This window comes from Myotis brandtii, unplaced genomic scaffold, assembly GCF_000412655.1.
Source record: "Myotis brandtii unplaced genomic scaffold, ASM41265v1 scaffold170, whole genome shotgun sequence".
In the NCBI taxonomy this organism is placed as follows: Eukaryota; Metazoa; Chordata; class Mammalia; order Chiroptera; family Vespertilionidae; genus Myotis; species Myotis brandtii.
The window spans coordinates 932,499-947,601 of NW_005356260.1; the positions used below are offsets into that span (position 1 = coordinate 932,499).

Genomic DNA, 15,103 nt, shown 5'->3' on the forward strand with positions numbered 1-15,103 from the left:
CCACTGGGGATCGAGCCCGAAACCAGGGCATGTGCCCTGACTGGGAATCGAACCATGACTTCCTGGTTCATAGGTTGACGCTCAACCACTGAGCCACACCGATCAGGCCTAATTCCTCTATTTATAAAGCAGCATTTCTGGGTAGAAATTCTTGGCAAATGTCAGGCTGCCTCTGTGCCAAGATAGGATTAGGGTTCTCTGCGTCTCGATCACACCAATTGCTCCCAGAAGAGAGAGAGGTAGGCTGTGGCTAAAATTACCGTGTCCAGCCCTACCTGACCCCCAGTAGCCAGGCCATCGTGCCCACTTTGGGAACAGCTAATGTTCCCTGCCTCCCCTGGGGATCGGGTGGCTGGTTGAGGTAGACTCCAGGGTTTGCAGCAGAAGCGGTATCACCTGGGATGAAAGGCTTGCTGCTTCTTTAAATCTGATCTCTCTCAGGGTTATTGCTAGGCTGTTCTTCAGCTCATTTTTCTACTGTCATTCATTCAGGACTATCAAGTGATCCAGAGAACTAGATCTCTGTGCTCAGGAGGATCTTTTGAAGCCAGAAGGGCTGTGATGGAAGATCATCATTAGCTAAATACATTCATCCAAAACCTTATTACCAGATGCTCTGCCAGGGCTCTGCCTCAGGGGTATGTAATGTAGCACGGACATGGGGGCTTGGGTGGGTCCGTAAAGGATAGACGTGAATGAAGATCAGGGAGCAGCTAACTCAGCCGTGGGCAAACTACGGCCCCGCAGGCCGGATCCAGCCCGTTTGAAATGAATAAACTAAAAAAAAAAAAAAAGGTACCCTTTTATGTAATGATGTTTACTTTGAATTTATATTAGTTCACACAAACACTCCATCCATGCTTTTGTTCCGGCCCTCCGGTCCAGTTTAAGAACCCATTGTGGCCCTCGAGTCAAAAAGTTTGCCCACCCCTGGGCTAACTCATAGCCGGACCACCAACTAGGGTGCTGACCTCCAGTCACTGCTGTTCATCTCCGTGCAGGTCCTCACTGCCTCATCCCAGAGCTACTTGAGCAGCCTCCTCCCTGGTGTCTCCACCTTCAACAGCTCCCTTCTCTGTCCGCCCCGCCCACCCATTGCTTTTCTCAAACACCTCCAGGGATTTTCCCTGCTTCCAGGAGCTCTTCCCAATCTTTTGGTTAAAAAAAATTTCATTGCTTTCCACATCATGAAAATTGGACTGTATGATCAGCTAAAAATAACCAAAAGCTACATATTAATCAGGGCATCTTTTTTTAAAAAAAATATATTTTATTGATTTTTTACAGAGAGGAAGGGAGAGAGATAGAGAGTTAGAAACATCGATGAGAGAGAAACATCAATCAGCTGCCTCCTGCACATCTCCTACTGGGGATATGAACCTGAAACCTGGGCATGTGCCCCAACCAGGAATCAAACTAGCAACCCTTTGGTGCATGGGACGATGCTCACCCAACTGAACCACACTGACCAGGGCTCACTTGCCTTTTCTTATCCTCTCTGTCCTTCAATGCTTCAGAGTCTGAACAGCTGGGGGAGCCCAGTTCAGTAATTCCCTTTCTAGTCCATTCTCCCTTGGAGGTTCTATTGTTGGTATAAGGTTCAAATCCATCACACTTTAGCCACCACCTACCTTTCTTTTTTTTTAAAAAATATGTTTTTATTTTATTTCAGAGAGAATAAGGGAGAGGGAGAGGGAGAGAGAGAGACATCAGTGATGAGAGAAAATCATTGACCAGCTGCCTCCTGCATGCCCCCTACTGGGGATTGAGCCCACAACCTGGGCATGTGCCTGGACCAGGAATCAAACTGTGACCTCCTGGTTCCTGGGTTGATGCTCAACCACTGAGCCACACCGGTCAGGCCAGCACCTACCTTTCTGACCAGAAGCCCCACTAGTCTATGGGTCATTTATCTCATATGGTGTGCTGGCCATTGCAAAAGCTTGCTTCCTAATTGCCACAACTTTGCTCAGATTTTTCTTATTCTGAAGGCCCTTTTTGTTCCTCCCTCACTCCATCATTATCTGCCTTCCAAGGATGTTGTCAAAATTAGATAAGATAAATGACTCAGCTCAACCATTATCTTTCTATGTAACACTTTCTAAGAAACTTTTCTGTGCTCAGCCTCCTGATTGCCTGGTTGGAAATAATCACTTTTTCCTTTGTGCCCTATTGTACTTTGTAGGGATTTCTAACAGTTTTACATGCTTATATCCTTCTACCTAGACCAGTGGTTGGCAAACTGTGGCTCGCGAGCCACATGCGGCTCTTTGGCCTCTTGAGTGTGGCTTTTCCACAAAGTACCGACTTCTGCACATGGGCCATGAAGTTTCAATCGCACTGTACATGCGATCCCACACGTGGTATTTTGTGGAAGAGCCACACTCAAGGGGCCAAAGAGCCACATGTGGCTCGCGAGCCCAGTTTGCCGACTACTGACCTAGACTAAGAACTCCTTGTAAAAGACCTACATCGTATTCATGTTAAGTTCCAGTGCCTGATACAACTGAAAACTGAATAAATGTCTGTTGAATAACAGAAAGAAAAAGTAATTGTGCTTTATAATATATAACATATATTATGTATATATAAAAATATAAAGTTTTATAAATATATAGTATAATACTTTCCTACTATGAACTTTCCCCTTCGCAGTATTTTCTTGTGCTCCTAATGGTTGAGTGTAAATGACCACGTTTTCACATGACCAAAGGAAATGCATACTAAAACCACAGTGAGAAACCCTGACACAGCTATTAAGATGCCTAGTATGCCCCTAGTAGTAGAAGAAGCGACCATCCTGAGTGTTGTTGAGAATGTGGAGCAACTGGATCGCTCTCACACTGCTGGTAGGGATGTAAAATGGTACAACCACTTTGGAAAACAGTTTGGCAGTCTTTTAAAAAAAATTAAACCTACCTACCCTATGATCCATCCTTTCCTAAGGATTTCCCCATGAGAAAAGAAAGTAGACTCCCCCACAAAGACTTGCCCATTGCTTTCTTATCTGCTTCATTTGTAAGTAGAGGCCTGGTGCACGGATTCATGCACTGGTGGGGTCCCTTGGCCTGGCCTGTGCCCTCTCGCAATCCAGGACCCCTTGGGGGATATTGGACTGCTGGTTTCGGCCCAATCCCCACAGGCTGAAGATCTTTGGTTAATTTCTTCCCATCCTCCCCCCCTCCCCCTTCCCTCTGAGATCAATCTGTTCCATGTTTCCATGCCTATGTGTTGAGAGTCTGTCCCCTGGTGGTCAGTGTGCATCATAGCTACCGGTCAAATGGTCGAATGGTTGAACAATCGAACGGTTGCTTAGGCTATATAGATAGCCTCAAACTAAAAACAACCCAAATGTCCATCACTCAGTGAACGGTTAAACAAACACTGAGTTTTACACACATTGGAATACTGCTCAGCAAAAAAAAAAAAAAAGGAATGAATTATGCATGCACAACATGAATGAATCGCAAAATAATTATGCTGTGTGGAAGAAGGCAGACAAAAGCAGAGTACACCCCATGTGATACCATCTATATAAATCTTTAGAAAATACAAAGTAATCTATGGTGACAGAAGGCGGATCAGTGGTTGCCTGGGGAACATGGGCAGGGAAAGGCTGGAGGAAAGGATTAGAAGGGGCGTGAAGAAACCTTTTGGGTTGAGTGATATGTTTACTATCTTGACTATTATAATGCTTTTGCATGTATATACATATGTCAAAACTTGGCAGATTATATGCTTTAAATATATAAAGTTTATTGTGAGTCAATTGTACCTCAATAAGGCTATTTAAAATAATACATATGCGATAGAAGCAGAGGTTGAAGAGGAGGGAATGAGAAGATATACGCTCTATGGTTGAGTCTCCAAAAGTTGGCAGTGGGGCATCCCAAACGCAGGTGAAGGAGGTAGTTTTGTGTAGGGGTGGGGACATCTCCTCAGCAACAGAAGGGATAAAAGAGCAGCTGAGAACAGACGTGTATGTCTATAGGTTTGGTCACAGGGAGTTGAGGGAGTCCCATCTATTGACTTCCTTTTTTAATGGAAATTTGGGGGCAAAAGCATCTGCTGGGAGTGAGGTGAATAAGGTTTGAAATAATCATTGCAGATGGAATATAAGGTGTCTAGAACAAGGAAGAAGGTTTCCAGAAAGTGATGAGGGAACCGCTAAGATGGGTCCAAATAAATCAATAGTGGCTCCTCTCTCACCTCCCGTGGGATTTCCTCCAGCGGCAATGTCAGGCATGAAGTAGTAGACCATTCAATTCACACGGGGTTGGGGAGTTTGCTAGATAGCATGACAAAGAGATAAATAGGAAGGAAGTTCAGATTATTAATGGAGCATGAAATCTAAGGTGAAGGAGTGCAAAGAAGAAAGGAGAAGAAAGCTAATACTTTGTGATAAGAAAAATAAACCTATGGGATGGAGGTTCTGAGGGCATCTGGGAAGGGTGGTAGGGAAATAGTTGAATTAACAATGGGAAGAATTGAAAGCTGTGATCAGAGAGCAGAGAGTAAATGCATGAATTAGTCATTTTCAAGGTAGAGAAGCTTTGGATGGTGACAAGAGTCACAGTGGGACTGAGGTAGGACACTTGGGGTGACTTGGGGATCAAGGTAAGAAAGCTCATATGGAGTGCTATCAGGAAGATTGTTTGGATGTTGCTGAGGGTGTCACAAGAGCATTATTGAACCTGTTCGCTGTCCCTTCACTTCCTGTAAGTTGACATTCTGAGGTGGAAGCTTGATCAGATTTAAGTTTCATTTTCTTTTCTTTTGCAAGACTCCTCCACAGGTAGTGGGGTGCACTTTAATACGGACATATGTAATGCTTGGTTGTGTCTCTTTCTGCAACCTTTGCCCAAATTCATTAATTCAATAAGGTCATGACTGGTGACATTCTAAATCAATCATTCCTTATTCACATACTACCTTCCCAAATTGCTCAGTCTCCCAGAGACACAGTTCATAGAGAGTAAGTGCTTGTTTTGCCTTTATTTAAAGTGCTTTCTTTCCCTTGGTTTCCTAGCATCTCTCTGAAGGTGATGAATTAGTTTTATTTTTAAAACTCTGAACACATGGATTTAAGAATATTTGATGTAGTTCAACCCATTGCAATAATTATTCTTTTTTTAAAAATATATATCTATTGATTTCAGAGAGGAAGGGAGAGGGAGAGAGAGATAGGAATATCAATGATGAGAGAGAATCATTGATCGGATGCCTCCTGCCCACACGAATGTCCCACTGGGGACAGAGCCCATAACTCGAGCATGTGCCCTGACCGGGAATCGAACTGTGACCACCTGGTTCATAGACCAACACTCAATCACTGAGCTATGCCAGCTGGGCTCACTGAATTCTTTGATTGCCATGACCATACTGGTGTTCCAGGGTCCAAGTAAGCACAGTAGCCTTGATAACAAAGGCAAATATTTGCCATCCTTAGAAAGCAATACCAAACACCCAGCTCCAACACATCTCCAGCTTTTTACATGTGAATGAACACTCCTCGTGCTTCGTGTCTGCATGCTGAACATCTGTTTTAATTGTACGTTGCATTGTGTAACTATGCTTTGATTCAGAGTGACTTTCTCATATTATGGCCTGTATTTGCATGGAACACAAACTGCAAATAAAGAGAAATAAATGGCTGAAAGAGAAACCAAGAAGAGGAGGCGGCGGCGGAGGAAGAGAAGCCGAGCTCCAGGGCCTCAGAGGGGCAGGGCTCCGAGTCTGGCTTAGACCTCAGAGGTCACCCCAAGAACTGCCGAGAAAGAGCAGCATCTGCACCCAGGGCTGGAGCAGAGGGCTCGGCTTTCCAGGGAGCGTCTACCTGGGCTCTACCAGCTTCTCTCTGTGTCCCTCCCGCTCTGGGGTAGAAGCCAATGTCCCCTGGCACTGCTTGCCACGCCATAGTGAGGACACGGCTCTGTCACTGTGCTTCGGATGTGACCCCTCTCTCTGAGTCTCCTCCAGATGCTTGCACCACTGCAAAAAAAAAATGACACTACACACACTCACACACCCCGGACTGCACACAATAAGACTTGGACAGGACCTGCACTGTTGCTGGTCCCGGTAGATAGATAGAGGACTTGATCACTCACGCTTGGGGGGATACTGAGCTATGTTGTCTGCACCCCACGTTGTGAGAGATACCCCAGTGACAACAGTGTGGGAGCAGAGGCAAGAGCACGTGCAGCGGAAGCTGAGGGACACATGGCCTGTCTACCTCAGGGCTCTGCCCTGAGATCAGGCTTGGTCAACTCAGCCCTCTCACAAGTAGGCACAGGCCCAGTCCAGGGATGATGGGAAGTGCATCCGCCCAGCTGCGTTAGGCAACTGTGAGTTGTTCCACCACGTGGTCCCAGCTTCCCCATCTCTGAGTGGAGGTGATCACAGTGCCTACTTCAGAGGGCTGCTGAGATGGTTAGAAGCGATGATGTAAATGGTCCCTAATACGGGCTGGCGTACAAAGACAGTGTACCAGCGTCTTGCAACTTTCCGCAGAGCCGTGTGTGTTGAAGGCGCAGAGCCGTGTGTGTTGAAGGAGCCAGGTGCTTGGGAAGAAATGGCACCTGAAGGAGGGGAGCCTGGGCAGAAGCAGGAGGAGGGCTCCCAAGGGGCAAGGACTCAGCCTGACATGCCTCCAGGTTCTTGGCAACCGCCCCCGAGCAGGTGCACGGCCGCTCAGCCTGCCCAGCGGTGAGCTCCCAGGCTCCGAGACAAAGGAGTGAACTCTAGACCCCCGCGGCCTGCGGAGAGATGACACACATCTTGCCGAGCAGGGTGATCCCAGGCGGCTCTGAGGGCCCTTGTTACATTCTTGGCCTACAGGAGAGGCCTGCGCTTGGGTTTCGGTTGATCTTGGCCTCCTCACTGACCTGGGGCGCTATTTCCTCCTCCTCTCCTCTCCTTCTCCCTCCCTACCTTCTCTTTCAAAAACGTTTAAGGGCTTTTGTCTGTGAATGGCCTTATTCATAGAGCAGGGGAGCTGACAGTTTGCAGAGCTAAATGGGCACTTAACCGTGTGTCTAATAAATCTGCAACAAAAATAAACAGAAGGGAAGAGGTTTGGGAACGAGAGGTCAGGTATGAAAGGCGCCTGTCACAGTGATTTACCGCAGCGCCGGCCCCTCCTGGCCGCTGCTGACCTGGGTTTGCCAGAGGCCGACCCCAGGGCAGCCGGAGGGTGGGCCTGAACGGGCAGGCGGTGGGAGCGAAGGCAGGGAAGGTCTTGGCCGCCACTGCCCGCTGGGAGGCAAGCACAGAACGCAAAGAAGCAAAACCAGGCTGGTGCCCACACCTCCCCTCAGGATCCACACCCAGATTACCAATGGCATTACCAGATCTCTCCCTCCCCAGCCACCTCCACCCAGGATTTGGGTGACAACCTGGGATTAGAGGCATATTCAGGTGGATTGTTGTTCCAGTGTTAATCACCCTTCCAGGTGCACAGGGGCCTAAGACATTAACCCTCTCCTAGCGGCCCTAGCTGGGGGGACATGCTGAGGGTTGTACATCCCACGAATGCCCTTCCCTGCCCAGAGAGAGGCCATCTCACAGGTGAGGGCAGGTGGAAATTCCACAAAAACCTAGCTGAACCCCTGCCCCCGCCCCAAACTCACTAAAGTGGAAGGTTCTCCAGGAAGATTCAAGCTCACCCTGGCTGGTTTGGCTCAGTGATTAGAGCGTCGGCCCGAGGACTGAAGGGTCTCGGGTTCGATTCTGGTCAAGGGCATGTACCTCGGTTGCAGGCTCGATCCCTGGCCCTGGGTCAGGGTGCATGCAGAAGGCAACCAATCAATGTGTCTCTCTCACATCGATGTCTTCCTCTCTTTTTCTCTCCCTTCCTTCCACTCTCTCTAAAATTCAATGGGAAAAATATCCTCAGGAGGAGGAGGAGGAGGAGGAAGAGGAGGAGAGGGAGAGGGAGAAGGAGGAGGAGGAGGAAAGGATAAGAAGGCGGCACATTGCTGCACCCCCGTCCCCCCCATTAGCACTAGCAGGGCGCTCCTCACAGGACAGGCGTTGAGGAAGTACCTGTGGACTTGAACTGTGGCTGACAGCGCTTAAGGCTGTGCTCCCAACACAATTACAGCCAACAGCTAGAGCTGTAAGCTTGAACCTATGGGCCGAAACTGTGGTCCCACGTGCCTGAGTGATGTGGGCTTGATAGAGTTCAGGTGCATGTAGTTGAGTAGGATTGAAACCGAGAATGTTGTAAACATCTTGATAACGCCCTTACTTTGCCTTGTGGAATCTGCTATAAAATAAGCCCTCCCAACACAATGATAGCCAACAGCTAGAGTTATAAGCTTGAACCTGTGGTCTGAACACGTGGCCCCACGTGCCTGAGTGATATGGGCTTGATAGAGTTCAGGTGCATGTAGTTGAGTAGGATCAAAACCCAGGAGAATGTTGTAAACATCTTGACAACGCCCTTACTTTGCCTCATGGAATCTGGCTATAAAATAAAGACATGGCTTATAGTCCATGGCGCTGTTGCTAGCTCTCCACCGAGACCCAGCTTTCTTCTCTTGTCTGTCTTTTCTTAACCCTTCACCGTCCCCTCTCAGGGTCACTGAACCTGGCTGAGCTGGCGCGGCACATAAGGCACCTGGGGCTGAGTATGCCATGGCCATGCCGACTCGCCACAGGAAAGGATGCTTCCGGCTACCGCCCAACCCAAGGTTTTAGATTTCACTCCAGCTATGACCTTCACCTTTGCCCTACAGCCATTCTCTAGGATGGACGCACCTCCCTCAGCCACCTCCTAACATCGCCTCATGAACCAGGCCAAACGACCTCACCAAGGCACGGCCAGCTACCAAACGTGACTTCGGCCCGGACAGGCTTTCACTTTTTGTTTTAGACAAATGTCTCCCTAGGCGTTGTCTTCCTCCCAAGCGGATTGCCGCAACACGGCCTGTGGTCCCGAGGGGAAATCCGAGGGCATCTTCTTCAGTACCTTTCCCACAAGGAATTAGCAAAATGGGGCAAACTGACCCTTGGCCATGGGGGCCTTCATGTATGGACTTCCATCACCCTTGCCCTCTGGCCCCTGGGAAACGGGCCCAGCACTGCAGCCCATGGGTGACGAGAAGGTGTCTGCAGACAGAGTTTTGGCTCCGCCTTCCCTCTTGCCTCTGAAGTGACTGGGAAACCCCAGAAAGAAGCTGAGAAAGTGAGGAGGGAACTCCTGGGCACAGGGGTCATTGGATGGCCGTGCTCAGGACTCTGCACAGAACAACCTATCTACCTACACGCACAGAATACTGTGCAGCGGGTGCTGGGTGCAAAAGGGAAAGAGGAGGACACAGGGCTTGGCGCCGAATCAGTGCCCACTGGCATCCGGAAGGCCCGGCCTGGCCCACCCTGGGTCACAGAGCACAGCTCTACAGAGCTGAGGCAGGAGGCAGGCCCGAGGCTGTAACGTGCACTTGCCCTTGGGCTCAGGGCTTCCAAACAGAAAGAAAGCTAATCTGAGGTCTTGACCCCTCCCCTGAAATCCTTTCAACCCTTAGGGACAGGAGACAATACCAAAGGTGACAGGATAGGACTCAGGGCTGGAAGCCAGAAACAGTGGTGGGCCCAGGCTCAGGGACACTGTGTGGGCAGATGTATGCGTGCAATGACGGTTACTATCCAGCACCTCAGACAAGGATAACATGAGAGTCCAGGACCAGAGACCCAACACCATCGTAGGAAAAACAGAATCCAAATGAAAGGCCCTTGGGGGCGGGAGGAGGGGTGAAGAGGACATAACAAGGAGCGAGACTCCGTCGGCACAGATCCACCTGCTGACTTGGGCCACTCTGTAAACCAGGGGTCCTCAAACTACGGCCCGCAGGCCACATGCAAATACAAATATTGTATTTGTTCCCGTTTTGTTTTTTTACTTCAAAATAAGATATGTGCAGTGTGCATAGGAATTTGTTCATAGTTTTTTTTTTAAACTATAGTCCGGCCCTCCAACGGTCTGAGGGACAGTGAACTGGCCCCCTGTTTAAAAAGTTTGAGGACCCCTGCTGTAAACCCTTTGGCCCATTCTGACACCACCTGGTAGGCAGGTCATAAACCCGTACGTGGGGTGAGCTGGAGGCGAAGAAGCTTCTGCACACACCACACAAGAGACCGTGCACAGACGCTGGGTGTGGCCTGCACAGACCTGTTCTCAAGGCCAAAGCCTTCTTCCCTCCTTTGTCTATTCACAAGAGTCAAGGATAAAAACTGTTTTCTCTTTGTTGATCTCAACGGCGAAAGCAATGCAGGCAGGGCCTCTGCCAGGTCACACAGCAGTCACGTTCTCACTGTCCACGCTGACAGGGGGAAGCGGGCGGCTGGAGCGCTGAACACCAGCCGATCATTCCTGTCTCACGTCCACGGTTCGCTTTGCAGAACTAGAAGCAGGTCCTGCTTCCTAGTGGAGCCGTTATTCAAGTCAGTTGCTATTTCCTGAGCCCGCGCTGGGCAGTGACCGTGTAAGTAGTCATGGACAGTGCATATGACAGGCGCTCTGCCCTGGAGGACATCACAAGTGAACCCGGGGAGGATGACCGTGAACCCCTGTGGACCAGCCTCTGGGCCAGTCTTCGGGGCAGTCAGCCGGGAGTCCGAGTTCTCTCTAGGATGTCTGCAGCCCGCCTCTTCCCGGGGCTTCCGAAAAGAGAGACATCATTTCAAACTTGAAATCACAGAGCCCATCTGACCAAGTCCTTCTCCAATCTTCTTCTGTTAGAAGTTGCAGAACCCGTCACCCAAGTGTACACCGAGTACAGAAGATAATCAAGAAACCAATCGACATGATTACCTGGAGGGGACGGCGGGCACAGGGCAGAGGGGGCAGGAGGGCAGCATGACTTTTTCTCACACAGCTGGATTTTTGAAGCAAATACGTTGATGATCTCTTCAGAAAAAGTAGGACCAGTTTTGAAGGTGGAAGCCCCGAAGGTTCAGTCCCTGATGGAGTTGCGCTGGCAGAAGGCGGTGGGAGGGGGGTGAGCGGAGCCCCCACCACCTGCCCCGTCCTCACCCAAGGGCACTGGTGGATCTGCCTTTTGCCCTCTGCCCTGAGACACCACGGGCCCGGCCCGGCCTTTTCTTTTCTAGCTGGGAAACCGCAGCCCAGGGAGCAGGGCTCTGCCTCTGGGTCTCTCTTCCCATGAGCTAGTCAAGAAGAGTCACACGCCCTCCGCCGAAGAAACCAACGCACCCGGCCCTTTTGAAAGATTTATTTTTCATTAAAAAATAAAAGTTATCTCAACATGTCCGCATTGCAGCTTCCAGGGATGGCAACTTAACGGAGCGAGAAAAAACCAGGCTGCTCAGTTCTCAAGTCACCTGACACTCGCATCAGGGGTTCCAAGGCACACGTGTCTTCAAACAAACAAACTTTATTCAGAAACAGTGGGAATAACGCAGAACTCCCTTCCCCCCGACTCTTTCCAGCCCGCCCTCCTCAACCACCCCACCCTCCACAACAACCAAAAAACCTGAAATTCTCTTTTAAAAACTACAGAAATAAGTGCTGAGTCAGCAAGGAACCTGAGCAAGCTGCCCCAGCCCGCCGTATCTTTCTGCTTTGCTGACTGGCTGCCCAGAGGCCCGGCAGGGAGAGAGCTGAGCCGCACCCCCCCTCCCCCCACCGTGCCAGGTGGGGTGCTCGCCCAGCACCACAGCCCTCAGCGGGGGCAGGCAGTTCCAAGGCACCATCTCCCTTTATGCAGGGCATCCTGTGGCTAAAGCATCCTTTCAGGAAGAGAGAGGCCTAAGGCACGTTGAGTCTTCTCAAATGCTTGTGATGAAAATGCCAAATGCCAAGGAGACCTGTGGGAGGGAGGGAGGGAGAGAGGGAGGGAGGGAAGCAGATGGCTCTCTTCGCCCTCCCTTTACCAGGCTTTGGGGAGTTTTGTTCTCCTATTCTCCTGCCTTCTCTCTTTCCCTTCTTCCCAGTGTCCCCTGCCCCTCAAAGAGTTTGATTTTAGCTTGACGGTGGCGGCGGTTCCGAAGAGGCTACTGGCAACTCCTGCGGCTGGCCTGGCGGCTCAGCCACCTCCAAGGGGACGGGGCAGGCTTGAGGTTCCTGGGTGTCACAGGGCTCCTCCCGTCCCTGCGAGGGCGTGGGGCACTCCTGGCGCTGGGCCTGGCTGTTCATCTTCTCTTCAGCTTCGATCTCTTCGGAGGTGGGGATGGAGTTCTTCTTGGGGCGGCCTTTGGGCTTGGTGGGCGCTTCCTGGCCACCTTTAAGAACCTGGATGGGAGACAAGGGGGTATTAGATCCAAGAAAGAACGCCTTCCCTCCACTTGACACTCAAAAGCATCTATGTCGTTCCCTCCCAGCAGTGACAGAGTTTGGCGAGAAGTATCTTCAACCTGTCACTTCCAGGCTACAAAGACATCTTCATCCTTTACATGCTCGACGCACTTTTAGTCAATATCACATACTTTTTGGCATTAAATAAAAGGATCACAGTCCCATAAAAAATCCAACTTCAATAATGAGGAAAGAAATGAAAATTAAGATGTTAATGGGGTAGCAATGAAGTTGACAAGTACCCATAAAAAATCCAACTTCAATATTAAGATGTTAATGGGGTAGCAATGAAGTTGACAAGTAAACAAACAAACAAACAATATTTGTAGCAAGCAGGAAAATAAACACTCACACTCCAGGGTCAACATATGTTGGTACAACCTTTCCAAAGGGCAGTCTGAGAGTTCAAATCAATCAAAAGTTTTACAATGTGCACACTCTGACACAAAATTTCCATTTCTAATAATTTAGCCTAAGAAAGTCATCAAAGACAAAAATTGATTTGCAAAACTATTCGTGCCTGGCCTGGTGTGACTCAGTGGTTGAGCATCGGTCCATGAACAAAGAGGTCACTGGCAGTTCCCAGTCAGGGCACCTGCCTGGGTTTTGGGCTCGATCCTCAATAGGGGGCCGATTCTCTCTCATCATTGATGTTTCTATCGCTATCTCTCCCTCTCCCTTCCTCTCTGAAATCAATAATATATATATTTATACAGTGGGGCCTTGACTTACGAGTTTAATTCGTTCCGAGACCAAGCTCGTTAAGGAGCTCGTTAACTCAAATTACTCTATCAACTCAATGCAAAAAATCGGCCGAGAAACAGCTGGTATCTCAAAAAACTCGTTAGTCAGGACACTCGTAAATCAAGGCCCCTATATATGCTAGTAGTTGCTGATTTCCTGGGAAGCTAGTGAGAAGGGCTAGCACAGATAATCAGGAGTGGGGTATATTTTTGCTACTTGCACACCTAGCTTACTCTTCTCTTCCCCATTTGAACAAAAGCTCTTTGAAGGTAAATCCTGCATCAATTCCTTGCTTTTTGCACTCCAAGCATCTAATGTCCGCCTAACTCTCCATGCAGTCACTAAATATTTGTTGACTTCCTGAAACAGCAGCAGAGTACTCCCAGGTGCTGAATTAAATGTAGTAACTTGATAAACAATAGTCCCTTTTTTGAAAAAACAGCTTTATTGAGATATAATTCACATACCATCCATTTCTGGCGTACAATTTAGTGATTTTTAGTATAGTCAAAAAATGTGCAACTATCACCAGAATCCAATTTTAGAACACGTCATCACCCCCAAAAGAAACCCCATGCCCATGAGCAGCCACTCTCCATTTCTCCCCAACGTCTGCCCCCCAACCCTAGGCAACCACTAATCTGTTTTTTTGCCTCTACAAATGTGCCTGTTCTGGACATTTCATATGAATGGCATCATATAATATGTCATCCTTTGTGACTGGCTTCTTTCACTTAGCATAATGTTTTCAAGGTTCATCCATGTTATAGCACATACCAGTATTTCATTCCTTTTACTGGCCAAATGATATCCATTGTATGGATATACCACATTCTGTTTACCCATTCATCAGTTAACGGACACTTGATGGACACTTGAGTTGTTTCCACCTTCTGGCTATTGTGCTGTGAATAATGCCTCAATGAACATGGATGTGCACATATCTGTTCAAGTCCCTGCTTTCATATCTTTTGGGTCTATACTCAAAAGTGAAATTGCTGGCTCATATGGTGACTCCATGTTTAACATTTTGAGGAACTTCCACGCTATTTTCCAAAGCAGCCACACCATGTGACAGTCCAGTCAGCAGCATATGAGGATTCTATTTCTCTAAATCCTCACCAGCACTTGTTATTATGGTGGTTTTTTCTTATTAAAACCATCCCGGGGGGTGTGAAGTGGTTATCGTTCTGTTTTGATTTGCATTTCCTTGATGACGAATGACGTTGAGCGTCTTTTCATGGGCCAATTGTCTATCTTCTTTGGAGAGATGTCTGTTCAAATCCTTTGCCCGTTTTTAAATTTTTATTATTGAGTCGTAAGAGTTCTTTATGTATTCTGGATACAAGCCTCTTTCCAGGTACAAGATTCGTAAATATCTACAGGTTGTCTTCTCCCTTCCTTGATGTCCTTCACAGCACAAAACATTTTAATTTTGCTGATGGCCAACTGCTTTTTTCTTTTGTCATTTGTGCTTTGGGTGTTATATCTAGGAAGATTTTGCCTAACCCAAGGTCATGAATATTTACTCATACTTTCTTCTAAGAGATTTATTGTTTTAGCCTACACATTTAGGTCTATGTGTCATCTTGAGTTCATTTCTGTGTGCGGTATGAGGAAAACCATGCGTATTCAACAAACACCACTTTTTAGCTGGGAATCCGCCCAACCACGGGGCTTTCCACTGAAACACACAGACTTGAAGGGCACCTCTAACAAGGCGTAGATGTCGACAGAATCCACTTTTGGGGAGAAGACACCCCTGGTGTTGTTTTTCACGTCAGTGTCAGTATCTGATGTTGATTTCAGCGCAGCCTGTTGAAAGCGCCCGCATGTGCCAAGATGGAATTTACATGTTGAAAGCAGCTCCACTCGGTATGAAAGAGGTTACACAGAACGAAGGTGCCCCATGTAGCAATCCTGTTAGAAAAGGGCAAGTCTAAGGAAGCCACCTAATTGGCAAAAGAAAGTCCAGCCCAGCAATTAGAGAACACCACCCACGCGGCTTGGATCGACCCACACACACACACACACACACAC

The 15,103-nt window shown here is 48.4% G+C and overlaps 1 protein-coding gene across 1 annotated transcript in view; it reads right to left on the bottom strand.

Annotated features, from left to right (window-relative positions):
• Positions 1 to 11,221: 11,221 nt before the first annotated feature.
• BARX2 (BARX homeobox 2) overlaps positions 11,222 to 15,103 on the bottom strand; it is a gene marked incomplete at its 5' end in the record, with an annotated part of 17,185 nt that continues 13,303 nt past the window's right edge. Inside the window, one exon of the mRNA XM_005863028.2 lies at positions 11,222 to 12,256. Coding sequence (XP_005863090.2) covers positions 11,987 to 12,256 — 270 coding nt within the window. The remainder of the gene's footprint in view (positions 12,257 to 15,103) is intronic.